This window comes from Melospiza melodia, chromosome 8 (genome assembly GCF_035770615.1).
Source record: "Melospiza melodia melodia isolate bMelMel2 chromosome 8, bMelMel2.pri, whole genome shotgun sequence".
Taxonomy (NCBI): domain Eukaryota; kingdom Metazoa; phylum Chordata; class Aves; order Passeriformes; family Passerellidae; genus Melospiza; species Melospiza melodia.
In genome coordinates, this window is record NC_086201.1 from 30481547 (window position 1) to 30506043 (window position 24497).

Genomic DNA, 24497 nt, shown 5'->3' on the forward strand with positions numbered 1-24497 from the left:
GGACAAAAGGAGAGAATTGATTTCTGCCTTGGTTCCGTGAGGAAAATGAAACTTCCTGCAATTTCTCTGTGTGCGTCCCCCTTGGCCTCGCTCCCCTCCCAAACAACTTTTGAACCCTTCGGTCAGTTTTGGCCCTGTTGGATCCCGAGGCTGCACTGCAGGGAGTTAATTGAGATGAGCAGAGATTCTCCATGAACATCCCAGTGAAGAGGAGGCTGTGGCTCAGCACCAGAAGACACACACAGAAAAGGGACGTGAATGCTCCAGGTAGATGAAAAGTGGTCATCAGAGATCAAACCAAACCCAAAAAATCATGGGAAAAACTAGCAACATTGTGCTGTGCATAGAACTTCCTGGGTTTCTTTCTCCTAAAGCTTTAAGGAATGGGGTTTTTTTAGCCTGTTCCCCTTCGCTATTCTTCTGCTTGCTGACGCTACTCTTGCAACCTGAGCAGCACCTGTGAATCTCTGCAGATTCCTTCTCTCTAACAAAGAGCTAAGCATGCTTAAAATTTATTTCTCTGGATGCAGGATTTCCATGTTAATACATCACACATTTGTATTTAGTCTGGAAAACTATTTAAGCACTTCTGAAATTGTTGGAATGTAAATAGGAAGCTCTCCTTTTTTGACATGTTTGTGTTTGCATTGGTATCCATCTCTAAACTGAGGTCTCAGCCATGGTTGTATTATATTTATCTATCTATAGAGAGATCTTTGCAGCATTTCTACAGGATCTACTGAATTGTTTTACCTGAACTGTGTAAGTGGCTTGATTTACCTCTGATCTGAGAGGGGCACCTGGAAATGTCCACTGTTTGTTATCTCAGCCCATCTTTAATTATTTTGTAAGTGGTTCTACTTACACTGCATTATTCTGAGTTGAGATTTTTTTGGAACATTCTTTGCTGGTTAATTGGAAAGTTATTATTTATGGCTTCCAGGTGATTTGCACTGATTGGCATTCAGCGTGGTTTTCTGGCTTCATTTAACCTGTTGATGTAGAAGTGGGTATTTATTTTGCAACTGATGTGAGTTTTTCTTTCCACTTAATCCTTGAGATCAGCCAGTAGATTTCATAGAAAAAGAAAGATAAACTGTCTCTGTATCCTGAGCCTACTCACAGAATATGCAGTCTAGAAATAACATACTGTACAGACTGATGGAGCAAGCAATATGAAAATTTTTCTTTCCTACAGATGTGATAGTTCTCAGAAATCCAGTTTTCATTTGCACTATGCCAAGTGAAAAAGGCCTCTTTTCAGGATGGGATATTTCAGGGTTTAAATAGTCTCTTTGTACTAAGAGCTCATGCACTGTTTTTTAGTGTTTATATTTTTGGTACTTTTCCTTCTTTGAAGTGATGGGGGAAATGGAGCAATCTGCAGCTCACAAGGAAAACCAGGAGGCTAAAGCAATGTTTTATATATAAAGCAATGTGCCCTGGGACCTGCTCTTCACTGTCTTTGCAGCTGTGACCCCAGCAGTCCCTGTGCTCCTGCTCGGTCACAGGGCTACAGCCCAAGGTGTCAAACTCCTCTGATCCTCCTTCTGAGGCTGGGTTCAGTTGTCTTTCACACTGAGAACTTATTTTTACATAATTTTAACAAATAAGATGAACTTTGTGCCATGTTAAACTTCATTTTCCAAGTGGAAAAGGAAGAGAACTGTGAAAGATGTCCCTAATTTCCCTGTATTTCTTCCACAGAAGAGCTAGGACTGTGAGGAAGGAAGAGAGTAGGACCAAGGAAGCTCAAAGGGCAGGGGAAACTTAGCCTGAATAAAACCTTTCCTTACAGAATTGTCTGACTTTGGTGTAAAATATATATTGCTTTTGACTAGCAAACTTTGAGAGAGCCAAGTTACTTTAAAAATAATGAAGTCAGTGACTAAAAATGAAAAAGATAACATTTCAGATAATGTTGGAGAGTTTGTTTGTTTGTTGGCTTGTTCCACTGGTTTGAGGAAGAAATGAAAACTCCTTTGGTCACTAAAGGAAATCAAATAGCCAAGTTATTCAAAGCTTTGATCACAGTCTCGAATCTAATAATAAAATAAACTAAGCACTGCAAACAAACATAAGTTGAGGCATCAGTAGCAGTAACTGATAAGCAGCTTTATGGCTGGATAATTTAGCTAGTTTAAAATAAAGGAGCTAGAGTATAAGAAAGCTGTTTTGAAAAACTGGCAAACCTCTTGCTTTTCTGAGCACTACCTTCTACTTATTCCTTTGTTGCTGCTCTCATGAAGAAATGAGTTGATGGCTGCAATGTCTGTTCTTGAATGATAAGGCTAATTCTTACTTACACAGCTTCATCTGGAAGGGTCAACAGAAGACAAAGGTCATGGCTCCAATAATGATAATTCCTTACATGTTAAAAAGCTCACAATTCATCAACAGTTTTCATTTTAGAAGCTAATGGAACAATCACCCTCAGCAGTTTAATGCTATCAGTCTAAAAGTATTTTCTTTGAACTGCTGGCTACTGTTTTATTTGTTTATTTACCTATTATTTTGGGAGAGGAGGAAGAGGGTGTAAGGGGAAACCAGGAATTGCTGCATGAGAGCTGAGCTGTCTCGGGTATCACACCAAACAAACATCTCTTGGTTTGTTCTAGGTGTGGTTGCAACTCTCCTACTACAAGGGACAGGCTCTGAGACAAATGTGAGTGAGGTTTGGGTGTATAGCATTAAAACTTCATGTTCTGAGCATAGAAAAACCTCTTTAAGAAAAGTCCTGTCCTGTTCTCAGTGGAACTGCAGTTCTGGGAACATCTTAAACTATTTATTCATGCATTATCTGGTTTTGCTATACGCAGAGTTTTTTCCCCCAGCCTGTTCCCCACAAAGGCAATGGGAGCTTGTGTTGGCACAGCAGATGCAGCAGATGTTAGCTGGGAGGTGAGAATACTTCTTTCCATGGTGGCCACTTACGTGTTCAAAGCATTTGAGAAACCACAGCCTCAGGAACTGCTGATACATGGGTTCCAGAGCTGTGGGGTAACTTTCCTTACAGCCACATGATGGTATTTACCTAAAGGGCTTCATTCCCTCTACTAACAACAATATTAACAAGAAGTCCTTTGTAAGAAGCTTGGGCTACATTCACTTTCAGACCACACATACAAGTCAGAACACTGCTTATAGGAGCATTTTAAGATTTGGTACTTTACCTTGTTGCTGGCCTTGTGACTTTGTGACCCTGGACTATGAAGTGAAAGGGTGCTTTGTCAGTGATTGCTGAAGAGTAGGGATTTCATCCTGAGTTGGCTTTACAGTACAAACACAAATATTGTTCATTATTTCTGCCCTCTGAAAATGATTTCATCTTGTGAAGAGACTACTGTGACAAGCTCACCCCTTTATGTTAGTGAAGTAGTTAAAATGCAGAGCTGTTCAGAGTATGATTTAAAAGTCTTTTGCAACCTTAGAGGGGAATGACCTAGCTGCCCTGGCTAAATTCCAGTTTACATCATTACAGCCTACTGCTTAACTCCTCAAGGAAATGCTAAAGCTAAACCTGCCCTGTTCAGTCTGAACTGGGATATCCACAGAAACCAGTGCTCTGCAGGGATTCTGCTTTGGGAGAGGGGTTTGCTGAGAAGCACTGGGATGTTAGCTGATGCACAAATTGCTGCCTTTGCTTCTGCCATCACCAGAAAGATAATCAGCAAGGAGTACAAGCCAGAACAGAGAAAGAACAGCCTTTAGGACTTCCCAGAAATGTATTAAATGGCTCTGACTAGTTTTGCCCTTGAAATTACACATTAGCCAGAACAATATTTGACCTTTAAGCAATTACCCCAAAGAAGGGCTGAAGGACAGTTCTGGTGTTGCTAAGGACCAGGGAAAAGCAAAAATAAAAGTTATAAGGGATGTTATTTTATTTAAAGGAAATAGAATAACCTGCTTTCAGGTTTTTTTCTACAGATTCTTAATGAAGAATGGCACAGAAATTTTGCAGGAAAAATTACTTTTATTAGGAAAAACTACTTTTATTAGGAAAAACTGTGTCTGTCAGAAAAGGTAAGCACTGAACAGATCCCATACCATAGAAAGGCTTTTATCAGAGGCTTGCAAAATTAGTCTAGTATCTGTCAAGAATAAATATACCTCAGTTCCTCTGCTTTGGGGCAGAAGGTCTGTTCAGGTTTCTCTGAGTTACATTTGAAGCTGTTGTTGTTTTCCTCTGTCCTGTTCTCTGCTGGCTCTAATTCTGGCTGTTAGCATTAGCATTGTGTGCTTTAGGGCTCACAGCAGACTGGGGTTTGGCACACTGAGGTATCTGCAAGAGCCTCCCCAAGGCCAGCCAGACAATGATTGTTGGCTGAAATAAAGATCCAGGTGATCCTAAAACACGTGGCACAATTTGCAGGCTTTTTTCTCCTGTTCTTGAACTCCACAATCCATAGCAACTACTGCCCCTTTCTCATGGCCTTCCTGCCAATTCTGCCCACCAAGGCCATGTGTTGGAGCTGCTGTTAACTCATAACTGCTTTGGGCCTCCCAAAATGCCAGTGAAGAGCAGTGGTTTTCAGTCCCTGTGGAACTGCACCTGACTGGAGCACATGGGCTGAAATTACTGGGCACCTCTGCAGCATTTAGAGCAGCACCTGAGCAATCTCAGGGGAGCAGCCCCTCAGTCAGAGCCCATTGCCATGATGTGCTCCATAAAGCCTTGCCTGTATATTTATTTTTTTTTTTTAATGCTTGCCATAGCTGCTGGAATTTCAGGCTCTCATGTTTATCCACCCACTTGTCTGAGTGGAAAATTTGGGAAGTAAACAAGTCCCCTTCTAGGCACCTGCCACCCTCGTGTGGTCTGTCCCTCAGCCTAAATAAAGCTGTGACTGCTTCTGTGGAAGTTGCTGTCCTGCTGTGATGCACAGGGCACCCACAGGTATTGAACACTGACCTCTGCATCTTGCAGAGGTGTTTTTTTACCTGTTGTATTTATCATGTAACTGGAATAATGAGATTAAGTTCAATCTTCTTCTCTGTGGTCTTTTGTGTCAAATCTTTCTATAAAAGAATAATAAACTCTTGTAAAGTAGCCTTTAGAAGGAAGAAGCAGAAGGCAAAATATCAAATTAAGATTTGACTTAGGGCATCACAGTAAATACAGGACTGATTATGGCTACTGGGATACACAAGATTGAAATAAAAAAGGAAAAAAAATGAAGGAACAGCAGAAAACTGTTTTAAAGCATTCCAAAGCAGCCACAGACAAATCAGTAGTAGCCCTCCCTCTGTATTCTGTATTGTTGCAATTGCAGTATCAGTCAGAAACCTTTTCTAAAAGGTTGATCAAGAATGTGCCTATTAACTGTAGTAAAACTGTAACCAGAAATGTATTTCCTTCTTGAGCAAGAAATACATGGAGAGAACTACAAAGTGAGGGCCCTCTGTTATCCCAGTATGTTCAGGCTGCTGGGAAAGCAAAACCAAGTCAATAATGACAAAAGATTTAAGTCTAAAAACTGCATCTTGATGAAGATTTCTAACACAATGCATTACTGCCTGAACACAAAACTGCACCTTCAGATGCTGACTTGCATGTGAATTGTCTCTTGCTCATGCCAGCCTGGCTTCCAGGAAAGCACTTGACCTTCATGTGAATTTAAAAAACTCCCACATGAACAGATATTAAGGTTTCCTCCTTTAAAGCCTTAAATGTTGCTGACACAGTAACACAACAGCAGGCTATGAAGCAGCACTTTTGCAACATGTGTACAGATCTCTGCTCAACTCACATTGTTCTTCACAGAGCTGAAGTCTGATGGTATTTAAGAAAAAAATTCAAAACCTTTCAGTGTGCCTTTCCTAGTATGGTGCATATTTTGGAGGAGGGAATTGTTTTTACTCTTTATTTTCCTGCACTTTCTTAATGTTTCTGGGTTTTCAAAACCTATCATTTGTCAGTTAGTGTCTTAGATAATTTTCCCTATTTGTTCTGTTGAAACTTTCAGGGAAAAATCCACTGGGTCCAAGGTTATGAAAAGGTTGTATCAGTTTCAGCTCTGCAGGTAAGAGGGATGGAAATAAAAATTGCTAACATTTGGGGAGCTGGTTTTTTTTTTTGCTTTAGGTACACACAAGGTTATCTAAAAAGCTGTTATACAAAGGGAGAAAAATGCAAAACCAGAAAATTGGCTGAGTTGTGGTAGGGTGTGTTTTCCTTCTCTGCCTGTGTGATAGAAATAAAACATGAACTTACAGGCAAACTAACTTTGAAAAACCTTTACAGGTCTTAAAGTGATATTTTTCTGCATACCAAGGCCTAAACAGGAAAATACCTAATTATAAAAAACTTTCCTTTAAAATCCCAGTAATGCTAGTCCTAGTAAATAATCTATGATAGAAGAAAATGTGCCTCACTGTTTGAAGTAGTGGTAGTCTGAAGAGCTGTGGTACCTGACTTTATTGTATGAGAACATGCAGGAGCCCCTTGCTGCCATGGGACTATGTTAACCCTGGCTGGTTTAGTCTGAAACTGGATCAATTAACTATTTTTCACATTAATGTCTGATTAGAAGGAAATATAAACTGTGCAAGGGACTATCATCACTCAAGTTGCATGGCAGACATTCCAAAGCCCTTTACAGAAACTAATGTTTTCTTCTAAAATATCTTCATATCCTCACATTCGTGTTTTGACATCTGTGATAGTGAATTTATAGAATTAAAAGGTAATTTTCTATAACAACTTTTAAACTAGTTTTTGGCTTATTTTTTCCTGAAGCCAGCATTCAGACCTATTGGTGGAATTGTTTTTAACAGCTCTTTTCAGTGCCTTTGTCTCTACGGCAGTGTTTCCATCTCCCAGGGTTTAAGACTCCCCCCACAGCTTCAGCATGGCAGGTCCAACATCCCAAGTACCTCACTCCTAAATGTACAGGTCACTGTTGTGCCACATCCTGGGTGCTGCCACAACATCCATTCCTCCCTGGCTGCAGCCTGGGCCTGTTTAACCATGTGGCAGCTGCTGATGGACCTGCCAGCACAGCAAGGGAGCAAACACTGCCTTGGTGTTAAAATGGGAGAGGTAAACCTGCTAGGAAAATGATTCTGAGCTGCTTTCCTTGATGCCTAAGGATGAATTTCAGTATTTCTATGCATGGGTGGAAGTGACAGATTTTGTCTGTCATAGGATAATTTCCCCCCAAAAAGTTAAAAGTGTTGCCACTAACTGCCTCCCACTATATCATGTTAATACAGGAGAGGAAGAAAAGGGTCCTCCACTTTGTTTGAAAGGTAGAGTAGGGAGAACTCAGGTTTCACTGAATGTTGGATTGTTCTTGCTCCAGCATTTTTAATCTGAATAGTTTTAGCAGAATATTGTTTCTTCAGGGCTTTTAGTGACCTGTACCATTTGCATCTGCTTGCCTTCATACTGCAGCACCATGGAGATTGTATTCACACTTGGGCCCTCAAATTCACCACTTCAAACCAATTCTACACTCTGCTACAGTTAAGTGATACCATTAATATCTATATTCTCTAACCAGGCATGTTAAACCACTTCTCATCTGTCTCAACAGCTGGAGAGGAACTTCTGGGGAGGAGACTTGTTACTTACCTGCATACAGCACCAAGAACCAGCCTGACCTCCCCTGCCACACCTTGAGCTAAGCTCTGTCACCAACTGAAGGCGTTTGCTGCTGCTGCTTTGGCAGCAGTAACTCAGCCCCAGTGGGGAAGATTTTCAGCAGCTGAGCTGTCACTTTGCTAACTGATCACAAGCCAGATAATGAACTCAGTTTTGCTCTTAGCCTTTTAAATACACTTGCAAGGGGGTGGGGAGCCCCCAAGCCAGGTTAAGCATTTTCTAAGGTCACAGAGAATCAGTAATAAACTAAGAGCAGAATCAGCTTTTCAAAACTTTAATCACTCCCCCTTGTTCCGCATTCCTTTGGAAAGAGAAGCTGATAAAATTTTTGGCCAGAGGACCTGAAAAAAATTTAAAAGAATACTTAATCCACAAAGCTTCAACTTGCAGTATAAAAAAAGTAAGATGTCTGTTTAGAAGGCTGATATCCAGCTGTAGTCCATTTTTCTTATTTTTCGTAGCTCCTTTTCCTGGGATTTAGACAGTTTACATGTCATCTCTCCTAATAATTCCATATGGCTTGTATCCTCTTGTTCCATTGCTGTGACATCTTCCTCATCTGAATCATCCTCTGCTTTTTCACTTTCCATTTCTACTTCATCAGCAACTTCTTCAGCACTGGAAGATGGTTGGAAACAATCCAATTAATAGGTACTCTCACATACTACAGTACTATAGAGGAGAAGTAAACAAGATTTTTTTTTTTCATTTCACTCTACCTTTTTCCTTTCAGTCTACCTACTATACTTGTCTTGCAATCTCAATTTCAAGCCATTTTTCAAATAGCTCTCCTCTAAGTAAACTTAAAATAGTTTTTTTTTCCTTGAAATATAATAGGTAACTGCAGAGCAGGCAGGTCAGCATTATGACAAATGTTACAACATTGCAGTCCTACAGGATCAGAAATGTTGGATATACTGGTAGATGAGACAGTATTCAAGAAGGTCATTCTTCTCTTTCAAATCTGAAAAGGATCACTTGGTCTTAAAAATACCTAGAGTGTTATTAGGAAAGAAAAAAATTCTTTGGTTGCTTGTTTTTTTGTTCTCTAAATGTAGAGATGCTTAAAGTGGCCATTCCCTTCTGAGTTCAAGAGTTTTAAGCCTGTGCTGAAGTAGAAAGCACAATTCCAACAAATTATATGGAACTATTAAAATTTAAAAAGCATTAATGAATAGTATTAATTCAAGTGTCTGTTGTCTAAATAGTCCAGATCTATTAAGAGTGAACTGCATGGCAAAACAAACAGTACTGCTCTTCTAAAAACCCTCTGTTCTAACAAACTATCCATCACTCACAAAATGTAAATGGAGAAGCAGACAGTAATATCATATTACCAAGGAAAATAGAAGCATTTAATGCTAATAATATATCCAACTGTATAATATATACAGTGATAAATTGTGATCAATCTTCAAGGGCCCAATGCTTACAATTGCATGTATCTTTAAATGCACAGCCACAGCAGTCACTGCTGTCAAAGTACAAGCTGTGCAAGTGCAAATATTTACACAGGTCACTGAACTCTCACATTCTTCAGGACTGAAACTAGATGCAAGTTCCCATGTATTAGATTTCTGCCACTGTTCTGTGGCTGCTTTGTTGTGCTGTGCAGTCAGAGATCCTGCAGCAGTGGCAGCACAAGGTGGCAGAAGCCAGGACACAGAACAGGGCAGAACCCAGGGCACTCAGGGGCTGTGATTGTTCCTGGGTGAGCCCTGGCCCTGTGAACCACCCACTCACCCATCTGGCAAATCCACACCAACACCAGACTGCAAGGACAGGCTTTCATCCCCAGCCTGGCAGAGTCTAATGAAGCATTTTAAAGAACACATGGCACAAAAATGCAATCGCTGAACTAGCTTCAGAGTAAGTGACAAGATATTAATCCTAATACAAGAGCACTGTCATAATCCCTGTGCCTGCATTCCTTTGATCCCAAAGGAGAAAGCTACAATTTTAAGTACCTATCTAACTACTCTATTAAACTGGCATTAATGCACTGTAAGCCAAACTTAGATGTGCTTACAGTATAACCTTTTATTCTGTAGCTTAATTAGAAATGGCATTTGAGTTCTAAACCAATTCTTAAGATCAAGCTTCTAACTTACTGGTGTAGCTAGAAACTGAAACCAAGAATTATGCAGCAAGTCATAGGAATTTCAAATAAAGTTGAGAATCTAATATTGAACCAAAATAGCACTAAAAAGCCATTAAATCCCTGGAATAAAGTTAAATTCATAGAGAACATTTGAATGTAAAAGGCAGTGTTTTGCATATAAGCACATTAGGCAAAACCCAGCAAAAGTAACAGCAACAAAAGATCCAATATACTAAATAGCCAGACCATTACCACACTGAAGTATTCTACTAAATTACTGAATAGATAAAGTGCTGGAAAACTGCTTTCACACTTCAAACAAAGACTGACATAATTTAAAGTAACTTTGATAACTAAGGAGAGTTCTTGAACTTTTCTTACCTTTTGTTCTCTTTGGAGATGAGCAATGAATTAATAAATATAGTGCAGAGGAAGGAAGCAGATGGCAAAACGTGTGCTGGAGTGTGCAAAAGCTGCAAAGATAAAACAAAAGCTTTATGAATGGCTTTGTTTGTCATGATTTTGCTTGTAATTACTTTTATTGTAATTACTCCTACCTCTTTGACAGCAGGTGAAGCTTGCTCCTGCTTATTATGAACAACTGGTTTTCCAAGGTCTGTATCCTCCTGTGCTTGCTGACGTCTGTGCTTTCCCAGCAGCACACTAAATGGTGTCACAGGAAGACTTTCTTCTACTGCCAGCTTGAAAAAATGTAAGTAGAATTTTAGTGTCACAAATCTAAGTTCTATCTCCTTTTAAGTTACCAAATAAACAGAATAAACCCAAGTGAAAAAAGCCTACACTCAAACTTAACTCAAATGAGCTATGTGGTTCTTTGTACTCATTCTCTGTCAGGTGTCTGGAGAGAATCCTGCACAGAGGGTTACAAAACTCTCCAGAATCTGGCCCCAAGAACACTGGATTTTAGTTTGCTGGTGTACCTGTTAACTTCCAAGTATGGAAGGTGGTGCATGTGCCAGAAAACCAAAGGATGGGTTTTCTGATTTCACAGAACCAAAAGATCATTTATACTCCAGCATCATGTGCAGAGAGATACAATTATACAATGGGAAGCAAAACATGGCACCTTGACTTTTGGCATTTTCCTGCATCAATATACATTTATCTGAACACCAAATTATTTTCCCACCCTCCAAAGAAACTGATTGTTTATGCCCACAGTCCCACAGCATTTTGTTTTAGAAAGATACTAACTTCTACTTTGATCTAGTTTATCTGACCAACCAAATCAATCAAATGCTGCTGTTACAGTTTTAACTTCTTCAAAATGAATTAAAAAAAAAATCCAATTTCCCAGACTACTTCTCCACAGAAATACATATTAGAATGCAATTCTGGAACTCCTTCTCACAGGCAAATCACAATTGACTGACAACTGGTCATCCCTATAGTTCAGGCCACACTCAAGGTTCCAAGTGTTACAGAAACCAAGATAAGGAAAGAGCTTACTCAAACATTTTGCTTCATTTGTGTAACCTGAATCTTTTAGAAAATTATTCTTTTTTCCCCCAGGGGAAATGGAGTAGCTCACTGGTACTTAAAAAAAATTTTGCAAACAGCACTTCTTGTGAAAAAAATAAGCAAATACAGATTACTGCCCCTTCAGCTAAGTGCCTGTGACTCCAGGTAAGGATCTGGTGAGCATTTTCATGACAAAAGGGAATTTCAATATGACAAAATAACCATCAGAATTTTGAATTGCCCTGCCCATCTCAGTCAGAAGTTCTATGGGAGGTACCTGTTTGCTTGATGGTGTGAGCCTTTCTTCCAGAGATTTTGTGCTAAGTGTCATCAGCTCCTAAAATACAGAAGGATGTAGCAGAGTTATCATATGTGAAACTGCTTTCTATATTTACATAACTTGCCTACAGAAGCTTCCAACTGGCCCAAAAGTTTTATCAGTCAAGTGGAAGAGGAAAACCATCTCTTCATCTTTATTTTGTAAAGAAACTGAAGAGAAGCAAGAATGGCCCTAAAGGTTCTATGGGCTTTTTGGGAAAACAAACAAAAACCCCACACCCCCATCCAGAAATGGCAAGGAAACTGAATATCACATGGAACATGTGAATAATCAGAATCAGCACTAATCCATACAGCTTCTAGGTGCTTGTTTAAGTTAAACAGCACAGGCAATGTTCCCATGTTATCTAGTCTCTTGTATCAATGAAGCAGCATAAAACTATTCACAGGAATAGTAGAAAACCATTAAATAATTTTGATCTTAGGCTGTTTTGGCAGTTAAAAGCTTTCAGCAAAGCACAGCTTACAATGACATGAAAACAAAAAAGGAACTTCTATGCTCATAAGCAGAACTCTGAATTCCCATCAATCCATTTTAAAGAAAACAGTTTTTCCCCAGGAACCACCTACCAATTACTATTCCTTACTTGTGTATCTGTAAGAAAAAACAGCTGGGATTTTCTGAGCCAAAGGTATTTTTCTGAGCTAATCTTTTCAGGTTCATCTCTGGGAACGAAGGCAGCAAGCAGGATCTTTTCTTTACAAAGATTTCTCTGGATGTAGACTGGCCATGGCTCACTTGGTTTAAACACAAACACTGCAAAACCAAAAATATCTTCTTTTTAAATCAGGAAATTCTTATGCTCCTGGCTAGCTGTCAAAGCCCTGCATATCACAGCCAGGAAAGGTGGACAGGATTGCCTCCAAGCACCACTTCACAGGAATATAACTGGCTAACTTTAGTCAATAATAGAAGGGACCTTTCACAATACTCCAGTCCAGAGAACACACTTGGAAATTAACATTTCTGTAGGAAATCTTAATTTATTGTCAGAGCTCTAAAATGTAGCTGCATAGTTCTGCATTTACAAGAGAGGGTCAAAAACATTTGAGACCCTCACCCAGAAAGTGTGGTTAATCCTGAGATATATCCTGTACCTGAAAGTACCAGCTGGAAGAAAAGGTAACACACTTTATCTGAATGCTGCTGTCAGATATGGCTCAGTTCCCACAGGTGCAAGCACCCACTGAAGTCCCTCTCCAGCTCTCATGGTCTGAGTTCTAAGAAAACCTTTTCTAGGAATTGTGCTTCCCCAGTTTTAAATTCTGCTGATCCTGACTAGTGAAAGAAGGCTTTGTACTTACAGCTGGACTCTTTGGAGAGCCATGAGACTGCAGCAATGTGTTCAGAAAGGGGATCAGGTTGCAGAACCACGACGTTGAGGTGGGCACTCCACTCCACTGAAAAGCAAGCACAGCAAGAGGCAGAGGTGAAAAGGAGCCAAACAAAAGGTCAAACAAACACCACACAGAGCCTTAGCTGCTGGAAGAGGCAGCTCCACTCATTCCCTGGTGAATAAAAACACACAAATGCTACCAACTCCTACACAAGTGTAAGAAATTACTATTACTGGGTTATCGTTCACCTAACCCAAGATCTATTTCTGCACACACAAAGCACGTGCACATGGACAGGATATTCTCCTAAGTATGAAAATAATCTCATTTCCACAGGGCATTTTGTAGTGTGTTAAATCTGGAACTGAACTAGAATGATTTCAAGGTTTCACAGTAATTTCAAGCAATAAATTACTCTAGCACACGTTCAAGCTGATCTTACATGCACAAGTGAGCAGGTTCCAGCAACACAGAAAGCCATAATCAGTGGCACCAATAAGGTACTTGGAACATGTCAGTCTCCCAAAGCAGATGTTCCTACAGAAGTAAAAAGTCAAAACAAATTAGTCACCTTCAGAGTTCATCTTTGTTTTTCTATGTAGCAATTACTCACAAGTCACAAAAACCATTTAGTTATGATTTAGTTTTGGTATCTAAATCCAAAGCTTGCTTTTTGCATTCACCTCAAGTGGCATGAAACTCCACACACAACTATCAGATAAATCTGATAATTTAAAGTGTGCATAAATATGTAAGGATTACATGTTTCTACAGCGTTCCAATATAAAGGAGGAATTTAAAACTCTAAAACAAATTACAAACCCATACATAATTTTAATTATTCACACTGGGATTGAAAAATAATTTAATATTTAAAGAAGCCCTACTATTGTTTAGGAACTAGAATGAGTCAAGTAGTTTAAAAAGGGTTATTAGAACTCCAGTTGAAAACAGCATGTGATTTAATTTCTCAGTCTCTTGTTTGAGAATAACAGAACAGCCTTAGGACTTGTAATGATAAAAGATTTTAAAATAAGCTAATAAGGGACAGAATTTGTATATTAAAGCAAAGCCCTTTGACATTATGCAAATAACACAGCAATTCATTAATTAGAAATGACATTTGAGTTCCAGAGTAATTTATTTCCTTTTAATATAACAAATAGTAAAGGTTATAAGAGGAGGCAGCTGGCCTGGGAAAAACTTGGCACTGCACCAAGCTGGTGGCTCACATGCCTCCCACAATTTTCCTCCACAGCAGTTTCAGAATAACATTTCTCAATTTCTAATCTTAGAGGACCAACACAAAACAGATTTCATCACACAAAAGAAAAGCTTAAAAATATACACACAGCACATGGAAGGGAGAAATCTCTGTATGCTGCCATGATTCTTTGTGCCAAGAGTCTTTAAAATATTGTGACCATACAATGTTGATGTCTTTTATCATGACAGCATGCAATGGAGCATTGCTGGGATAGTCTGCCAGGAAAACATGGATTTTTGAACAGAGGTTACAGAGGATGAAGATATTTATTTTATAGTACAGGCAATATCAATAAACCATAAAGGCATGATGAACTAATTTCCATTTGCATGCATGCATACACAAATTATGAACCAACTGTCTGCATTTACATTTGTCCAGGACTTTGATTCACCCCTGGATTAATGGGGGAAAAGAGAAGGGCTATCAACACACTACTTGTGTGCTGCATGATACAGATTTAAGGATGAGAGCTACAAGAGACATAAACAAGAAGGAAGTGCAATGTTCAATCTTATTTTTAACCAACACCTAAAAGCCATTTTAATATTTTCTATATATGAATTTAAGACTGATAAATTCAATGTTTATGTGTATATGTTTATGAACATATACAAGGTCTTGGACTGCTATGAATTGATTCCTTCTTTTCTCAGAGTTCAAATGAGACACAAAAGAGCAGATGAAAAATGTACCTTATATTTCCAGGTGGATGGCAAAATGTACACTTAAGATCCCAAGTAAGCGAATCCCATACAGTGACAGTTTCTTCAAAGCTAACAGCCAGCAAAGAACCATCTTCTGAGAAGCAGCAGTTTGTAGCTTGGTAGTTGTGGTAGCTGCCCACAAAGTCACAGCTCCAGCTCACACTCTGGTGTGCTGCATAGAATGAACAAGCCAGTTAATTCAAGTCCATACATGAAGAAAGAAGTAGTCAATTATTACTGCAGAACAGGCTCAAGGCAAAACAGTTTTCTTCACAATTTTTGAAGAGTACAGAGAATCTGTCCTGCTCTAATATGAGAAACAGCTGGTTTCTCATTTGTCCTCAGTTTTGCATTTGAACAGAGAACCTTGAGACTGACATGGTACAATATTCATGCTTAGTTTGCCAACTCCATTAACTGTGCTCTCACAGAGGCAGAGCTTAGGTAAAATGATACCCAAGTAGTTTCAACACTTATTTTTCTGGAAAAATTGTTCTGTCACAACTCTAGCAAGAACACAGGAGCATCACTCAAAATCTGAACACAGCTTGCATTTGAGTCCAACAAAGCTCATGGTTCATTTACAGAGGATTTGAGGATCATCAAGTGACCCACCAGCATGCTTCCTTCTGCTGGTTCACCTGCCACTGCATTCTGTTTGGACACCTTTCCCACTGTTGATAGTTACCAGAAAATAAACTGGAGCAAAGTGATGTACTTACCACATTAACATACATTTCCCAGTATAAAATAATTCCTACAGCATGCTTTTCAAATATTTGAGTAGGATGAGGAAAAAAAAGGGAAAATCACCCTATGCTTAGCTACCCTTTATATAATGGCTACAAGTTGATGATTAAAAGACCCGCCTGTAAAAAAAAAAAAAAGCCAGAAACGATTGAGCACTTCCAACTGCACGGCACCATCTAGGGGCCCAGCAAGAGACCTGCTGCAATGAACACATACCAGAGTGAACTCAACTGAGGAGCTCTTTGCTAAACTAGAATTTGCTGCAGAAAAGCTGCAGCATGTCAAGTTTTCTACCTGAGCATTCCTACTCTGCCCCACTGGGCAAATACACCACAGCAGCCACCACTAATTGGTACTTTCACATATGCCAAGAAACAGAACCCTGCAGTCACCTCAAATACAAACACCCTGATGAGGCCAGTCAGCAGAGACAAAACTATTTTGTGGAAGGAAAAAAAATATTTTCATCCCCAACTGACACTATACTCAAGATCAAAGTATCTGCTCATTAAGTTAAGATATAATTTAGCCTCAGAATAATTTATGAAAAAAGGCAAAACCAAACACTCTTTCAGATACCACTGGGGAGATTACTACTAATACAGTAAATTACACAAGTTTTGTCTTTCTTCTCATCCTTTTGTCTTTATCCCTCAGCCACAGCTGAGGGATAAAGAGCTTGGAAAGAGAAAGTCTGGCAAAGTCTGCCAAATGGAAACCCTAGCAGCTCTAAAGTACTTTTGAACATGTTCTCACCTGCCCATGAAAAGACAAACAGATTACTAAACTGCAAGCAGTTCAGCAACACCACTATCACAGCTACTTAGGAACATGAAATGACAAGACAGCCAAGTGGCAGGAAAATGCCACCTCGCTGAAGTGTCCCTGACACTGTAAAAACATTGAAGTAAAAGGACATTAATATGTTGGAAATCTATTGTATTTCATGTCCAAAGGCATACAGAGCAATCAATAAACATACACAGATGGTGTGTTTGAAAGACGTGAACGTCAGCATGTCTTTCAAGACGTTAAGTTTGGTTATTAAAAATATCTCAGAAATACCTAAATACCCATTCTATGATAATCAAGTACCTAATGGAAATGAAGGATGTTCAAAAAATGAACTCTGAAGTGGTGGATATGTCAAATTGCAGAAGTGCTATTATTTTACACTTACTCAGCTGAAACACAGTAACACATTTCTGTACCCTGCTCCTTTGATCAGGAGTCTCAAAGGAAAAGTCAACCCAGAGGACTGACAAAAATCCATTCTCTCAGCATGGAAAAATCACTACCACAAATAGTTCTTTAACCAATGAACATAGGCTGCCACTCCCTTCTGCAGCAGCTTGCCAAGGTCTTTGGTTTTATCAGGAAACTCCAGACCAAACTAATATTGTAGAACTATGGCAGAACTCCATCACAGGATGCTCAGGAGAACACAATACTTCATGCAGCAGCAGAAGCAGATCAATGCAGGGGACTAAGCAAATAAAAGCAGGGTCTTGATTTCTAGAGCATGACTTCAAATGGCAACATAGGTAATTTCCAGCTCAGGTTATTCTTACAGTTCTAGGTTACAAGATGAAATAAGTTATTTTTTGGCCACACTTACCTTCTGGATCAGAGTCTTCTACCATCACCCAGACTTTAAACACACAGTCTCTGCCAGTTGTTACCAGGATCAGTGAGTCATCTCCCAGTTCATCCATGTCACGAAAGCACATGTCTGTGATGTGGTTGTCATGGGGTGTGTTTATTCTGGTGTTCAGTGCAAAGCTATAGGAAAAGAAAGCAAAACCTTGCCATTCTATTTCATTTGGAACCTGGGGAAGAATTCAGTTCAAGCTGATTCTGGAATGGGCAGGGAAAAGAGCAATCAAAGGAATTTGTAATTAAGACTGCTAAATGCTATTGTATTAAAGATCAGGTTTCCCTAATGGCTTCCATACAGTAGCCCAGCACGAAAAAATATCAGTAGGCAAGCATCTCTCAGATACTCAGCCTGAACCTGGGCAGTCTTTCCAGTACTTAGAAAATCAGTCACATGGTTTATCTGTGTAGTAGCTTTCTTTTACCTTGTTTCTTTAAGAAAATAATTTGTAGTCAAAATGCAATTTTTTAAATTAGAAAATTAAGGAAAGGCTATTAACCAGGAAAGGAAAATTAGGAAAAGGCTATTAATGCATATGTTAGCTAAAGATAAAAACCAACAATAAAGTTATCATCTTCTGAATCTTCTGGAGAAGGACTAATCAACTAATGATGGATTACACAGAGGTGGGAAAACTGTATGAGCTACAGAATCATTCTGTCAGGTCCATGATTCTTCATACCAAGAAAATATGTGAATTGAAGTCCCATGGTTACAATAGTCTCTAATTCCTGTAAGTAAAATAAATCCAGAGCAATTATTTCGTGTGTGTATTCAGTGCAACACTGTGCTCTGTTGCAGATGCCGTAGTGTGCATAGTAACTTCCCAGATCTTTGCAAGGCAACATCTGTGCAGAGATTTGTGTGACTGGCAGCTGGAAGGCCAGCTGTTACCATTACCTCTGTGTTTCTTCACTGTAGAACCACAGCTTCAGCTGTAGCTCGGGGTCAGCCACTTCCTCGCTCTCCTCCACCGTGGCCAGCCAGGTGCCCCGAGCGCTGAACGCCACCTTCACCAGGTCCGACTGCTTCAGGCCCGCCTGGTGGATGTACTGCCGCTGCACGATGTCCAGCTGCAAAGCAAGCCCACAGGGGAGTTAAATGCAGGTGCAGCTGGAAGAGGTACCATGAAACCACAGAGGAAGGATGTTCTGAGGGCTCCAGTTAGACTTGAATGGGCAGTGGCATGAAGAAGTACGCCAACGTGTGGGGAAAGCTGAATTAGAGCGTGTGCATTCCACAGCGATGCAAAGTGTAGGAAAGAATGAAAAATAATTTGAAGGTGTTTCACCTACAAATTTTTGACATTTAACAGGATAGCACACTGTTTTAAAGTACTTTTTTCAGCATCAATATTTAGATTTGCTCATCACGTGAAGTCGCATATAAAGCCAAGAACATGTCAGCTTGGAATCCAGCCTTGTGGGATAGCTGCAAGATTTTTTTCCCCATTTGCCATATTAAGCCTTCAAATAAATCCTGATGCACAAGTTACTTGACTGAGTAAGTTAAAAGTTTTGGTACAAGCCCATCCAACTTACACTGAACAATTGTTGGTCACTCTGGAGGGAATAGAACTGCAAGTGGCCTGGCTCTCCATTCAGGACCAAAGCTTTTGTTCTAGGATCAACCACTAGGCCAGTCTTGACATCCCTACCTGGAAACAAAATTCAGGTGACAAATGACCAAAGATGTCAAGTGACACATTCCACACTCTAAGTGGAAGAGAAATTTTACTGCACTTACTTTTGATTAGCCCTTGAATACTTCTGGAAAACCTTAGGTTGCTGTTGATTATTGAAATTCCTGAAAGAGAAAGCAAGGCACACATTTCATGGTGGGAAAGAACTGTAACCTTCTGTACTGCAAATGTATCTTTTCCCAGTTTATGACACCAAAGTGGAAAGCCAAGTTACAGCAGTCACCAAGCAAATTCACAGAACTGATCAAAGAGCAAAAGAAACTGTTTCTTCAGATCATTAATGAAATTTTATGCAGTTCTTAATTAATTCATGCAAAATCAACAAAATAAAGCTCATACAGATTTGCATTTCCACTGAAGTGATGCTAGGATGTGTTTTGGCTTACTGTTGTCTGTGTGCAGGGTGCAGCAGAGAACGCCGTCAGAGGACATGGAGATGCACTCGATGGGAGACCCCAAACGAGGCAGGAAATCCTTCTGGCATGAAGATTCATTGTGCCACTGGACTAGAACAGATTCAACTCCACCACTCAGCAACCTGGTTCCTTTTCCAGCAACAAAATACAGTTAAAAGGTTTTGCTTAAAAAGAAATGAAATCAGCAGCCTGTGTCTTTACAATGACAGACAGACATGAATTTCTCAAAACTTTTTAAACTGTCAGAAGTAAACGACAATACCAAGCCTGGGTAATATACATAGACATGCTTCTCATTATCTCCTGTTAAATTGCTAGAGAAACTTGAATAGGAACTTGGTCTACGGTGAAATTTCAGCAATGCTTTGGGAGTAGTACATCTTTCTGAATCAGCTGGATATTTGTGTTAGGATATGGCTAAATTGTTCTCCTTCTGTGAAAAGTACTCTGCAGTAAGAAATACCTTAAGAAGAATAGTTCATATCACACAATTCAAACAGAAGTGTATTATTTCTGACAGCAGGTTTGAGCTCAGACAAGACTGACTTGTTTTATTTGGATGCAAGAACTCATCAGTACTACTATTAATAAAACAGAAGGGGAGGAAGAGTGGAGGTGAGGGAGAAAAGGTGAGATAAGGGGTTAGATTTTTCCTTCTACAACAAGAGAAAGATATTTGACATTATAAATGCCAATCAAAATGCATATAGAAAATAACTCCTTTAGTTTTTATTTCAGATCCTTCCTGGCTACATTTAAAATTCCAGAAATTAACTTGTTAGTAAGTGTACAAACTTGGAGCTACTACAGATTCTTCCTTGTCTGCTGCAACACTTCAAATTTGAGGTTTGTTTGTTTGATGGAGATTTTTGGGTAGGCTTTTTCTTATTGCTTTGTTTTGGTTTTTATTTTTCTTTTACTCACCCTCCAAAGAATAAGCCAGATCCATGACAGTATCATGATGCCAGTGCAGTGCTGAATATGTGTATCCTTTCTTGTGGTGGAAATTCCTCCTGTGTGGAGAGGAACAAAACATTTGTTTACTCACAACATCAACAACAGAGTAAACCAAAGGAAATATTGAACTGAATCAATTATATAATCCTGTCCTCTAACTTCTAGACTGGTTTATCCTAAGCTCAAGTGATGCAGAAGGAGGGAAGGAACCACACTACACGTTTTCAGAAACTTCCTGGTGCACACCTCATATCTTGGATATACCGAGCAACTCAGTCCTGAAACAACTTAACCACATAGTGTTTCTAATCATGTATTCCAGTGGTGTGCTCTCCTTAGATGTGCCCATAAAGAGTTATTTCAGCTGTTCTCACACTACCTTTTACGCCTAAGTTTAGATTTAACAGAGCATAACTCAACATAGGCATTTTTCCCACTTGACATATAGACTGTCAGCACTGCAGGTTCATTGCTCATTCTGACTTCTGAAAATGGCAATGCTAAGGATAAATCAGACTGCTTTGCTCAGGTTTGACTTAATTCCTACAGTCAGAGGAGCTCATGGGATGCACAGTTAACCAAGCTCCACGTACCAGAGGCGAATCTTTCCATCAGCATGGCCAGTTGCAATGCAGTCCTCTGTAGGATGGCACACGACACAACTGAAGCGATTGTCTCCTCCTTTTGTCTTCACTGTACTTAAAGAAAACCTTCAAAAGTTAAAAAAAGAACTTTAATTTTAAGAGTTGGGTTGGTTTTTCTGAAACAAATCTTCAAAAGGATCAGCTAGTGAACGTAAAAAATAATTCTGATTTGCAAAATTAAACATTTTAAAGTTGTTATGTTTACATGCACTCTCAAAAAAAAAGTGACAGAGTTATTTTCCTCTTGATTTCCTTAATTCTTCACCTTCAATCAAGGTGAAAGTTTTTGCTTCTGTCTTTCTCTCCCTCTCCTTTTCTCCTGCTTCCCTCCCGCTGCCTGGGCCCTGCCCAATCTATGTCACTTGTTTCAGGTCAGCATCAACCTACATATTTAACTGAAAAAATACATTCCTGAGCTGCAAAGGAAAGGTACCACTGCCACTGATGTGCTCACTGTTCACTTCTACAGGAAGCTTCTCATATAGTGTCTACATTCCCTCCAGCAGAAAACCAAATGAGACCATGTGTGCACACATCATGAGTTGAGAACCATTTAGGATATATCAGACTGAATCAATACCTGATATTTTCATTCTTATTCTTACCTGTTCAACAATTTCCGTTTAAAAAAATAAACTTGGAGATTCACATCCTTCACTGACACCACATATGAATCCTGTAAAAGTAAAGCCATTTTAGACATATAGATTATGTTTTCACACAAGAAAAAAAATAAAGTACATTTCACTACAAAATACTTTACTCTGGAGACAATATATAAGCTGATGTTGAGTAAATACTTTGCCATTTCAAGCGTCAAAGTTTCTTTTTTGCTTTTGTAATATTAAAAAAGTATAGTTCTTACACTGATTAATTTACTTCTAGTTTTGTTTCAGTAGTGCTGTACTTTGCATAAAGGCATAAACAGTATAGATATCATTTGAGAGGAAAAAAACCCAACCAACCAATACCCAGAGAAGAAAAAAACCCAGAGGTGAACGTACTTCTCTTCCAAACGCGATTTGCTTTGATGATTCACCCACACCATCCAGAACCACTGAGAGCTCCTTGCCTTCCAGATCCTGGCCTGCTCCTTTTGTCAGCTCAACTGAGACCAGCTGGAATGTATCTGACCAAAGAAAAAAATCTGCCTGAAACCAACAGTAGTACTGAAGAACGAGGGCCAGGCAGTGGGTGTCACTGCAAGTGTAAGCAGGAGAATCCAAGGGAAGCTGCACAGTATTTGCTCTTGCTCTGAAGCAGCAATATATTATAGTACACAGTGAGGCCAAGCTGTATTTATTGAAGACAAAATCCCATAAAAATACCTAGGCATGCTGTGAATAGGACAAGTCTGTTTATGGTAATACTGCCTAAGGTGGGAGAATAATCCCCAGCACTCATACCCAACTTCAGTAGTATAACCTGAACCTTGGTGAGCACTGCTCAAAGATGAACTGCATCTGTGAGACCACAACCATGCAGTACATGCTTCAAAAGCAAAGACAAGCACTCTTCTAGACAAATATTGGAATGACAGATGTCACAGAATGAGAATGAAAGAGGTACAAACCGCAGTACTAGACATCTGCTACAGGATTTAAAAAATATTTCACAATTAATTAAAGCCCATTCTAGAAGCACACTGCTCACTGCTGGGACAGTAGCACAGACACAGAATGACAGATGACATGGATGATGCTGCCTGTACTGTACCTCGTTCACCCTTCTTTGGAATGACAACAAACACTGAGTCCTCAGCACTGGCAAGCACGTACAGTGCCAGAAGTTTGGATCCTACAGTGAAAGTCTGAAGGAAAAAAAAAGAGAAGGAAATCAACAATTACTACATTTGTGTGTATGTCTTTAAAATAAGGAAGTTATGTCTTACAGAAAGGTTCATGTACTAATTAAAATTTTCAATTCTAAGACAAATACATCTTTATTCTATCAAGGACTGATACAAATGTTAAAACAAAACTTATGAAATATGAGACATCAGATTTACTGAAAAGCCTCAGGACAACTTATCCCTAACCCAAAGCAGAAGGCATACCCAGAAGTGGGTATATAGCAGAAAATATGAGCAAGAGTAAGCAGCCCACATTTTCAAGCCATTGGACCAATTCCTATGGGTGTATCCCAAACTGCAGAACAATTCCCAGAGCTACCCTGGACTCAAAACTGCAGCAGGTAGCAAGGTCAGTACGTCAGTACATCTCCCACCTTCTTCCCCAAAGGATCTGCATCATTATCATCATCACACATTCTTTTACTGGCATGATTAAATGGGTTTTAGGTTGTGTTCATAGTAGAACAACCCATCTCAGACTGATTTGTGCCCATTTTTTAAATGCTCTTAACAGGAATAACTCAACATACTTTAATGGGAATGCCATCCATGAAGTCCCACAGCTTAATGGTGCCATCGAGAGAGGAAGAATAGAGCTGAAGGAAAAAAAACCAAACCAACTATATAAGTAATATCAATACATCAAAGCCAGATTCTACTTAAGATCACAACCAGGTAACTGAATAATAAAAAATACATGACACAGAGCAGCCCTGTGCTGACGTCAAATGAAGTGCAAACACAACATCATTACTCTAGTTCAAAATTGTCACAAAGAGTGAATGCAGATACCCACCATGTGAACATCCAATTTTAAAAAGCTAATACGTAGATCAGTCCCTCTTGGTAAATAAGTCGGGTTTATATCCAGACACCAAAAAAAGCCCAGGCAAACTAGGAGCAGGGAAGGCAAGCTGGGGGCAGAGGGAGCCACTGGGCAAGTTAAAGGGATTTAGTCACATCTGCATCACTACCAGCAGATACAGATGGGTGAACACCAACCAGAGTATTTCTGATCTTCTCACATGCCTCTTTTACTCTTTCAATCAATTTCAACCGGAAACTTTGCTGTATTTCCGTTTTGTTGTCATTCCATTCAAGGAGTGCAATCCACATGACATTTCACCTTTGTGTTTGTAGGAAACTGACATAGCTCTACCGTTCTTGTCAGATTTCAGCCAAACATCCGCTCGACGATGCCATAATCACTCCCAGCCCCTTCCCGAACCCCAGCCAGCCCCGGGACAGCCCCCGCGGGGGCACACAAGGGTCAGGAGCAGCCCGGCCACCCCAGCCGGACCTCCCCCCGCTAACCTGCATGTGGTTGTGTGGGTTGAGCTGGATGCCGGTCACCAGGTCGGCATGGCCGCACAGGAGCCCCAGGGTCTCCTCGGTGTTCACGCTGTGCACCTTCACGAAGTCCCCCGAGGCGTACAGCAGGTACCTGCGGGAGGAAACGCCGTCACCCCGGCCCAAGGGGCCCGGGCACCCCGAGCAGCCGCAGGCCGCGGGAACACCGGCAGGCACAGCCCCGCCCGGAGCTCAGGAGCCCCCCCGATCGAGACAACCCCGGCCCCCCGTGACACTTGCTTGGAGTCGGCGGAGAACACGGCCCTGGCGCCGCGCTGGCCGCCGCCGCCGCAGCGCACCACGCGGAGCGCGCCCGGCGACACCAT

General features: G+C 40.1%; 1 protein-coding gene and 1 long non-coding RNA gene across 2 annotated transcripts; one reads left to right on the plus strand and one right to left on the minus strand.

The window, feature by feature from the left end:
- LOC134421499 (uncharacterized) lies at positions 1-19653 on the plus strand. Its single transcript, XR_010028606.1, has 3 exons — positions 1-267; positions 10279-10422; positions 19355-19653. It is a non-coding gene; the product is annotated as an uncharacterized LOC134421499 (long non-coding RNA).
- Positions 7868-24497, minus strand: WDR75 (WD repeat domain 75). Its single transcript, XM_063162537.1, has 21 exons — positions 24412-24497; positions 24136-24265; positions 23352-23417; positions 22686-22779; positions 21974-22098; positions 21575-21645; positions 20919-21035; positions 20293-20381; positions 19339-19497; positions 18997-19056; positions 18792-18907; positions 18151-18323; positions 17212-17375; positions 14832-15015; positions 13312-13406; positions 12837-12932; positions 12119-12288; positions 11470-11529; positions 10268-10411; positions 10092-10183; positions 7868-8227 (listed from the first exon to the last, which is right to left on the minus strand). Exons 1-21 carry the CDS (start codon positions 24495-24497, stop codon positions 8023-8025), a joined length of 2496 nt encoding a protein of 831 aa, XP_063018607.1. The 3' UTR covers positions 7868-8022.

Excerpts from the sequence above, each read along its gene's own strand:
- WDR75 (XM_063162537.1), bottom strand. The coding sequence starts at position 24,497 with ATGGTGTCGCCGGGCGCGCTCCGCGTGGTGCGCTGCGGCGGCGGCGGC. Across the intron at positions 22,780-23,351 it reads TGGATGGCATTCCCATTAAA|ACTTTCACTGTAGGATCCAA; the intron begins GTATGTTGAGTT and ends TTTTTCCTTCAG. Across the intron at positions 20,382-20,918 it reads GATGGAAAGATTCGCCTCTG|GAGGAATTTCCACCACAAGA; the intron begins GTACGTGGAGCT and ends CTCTCCACACAG.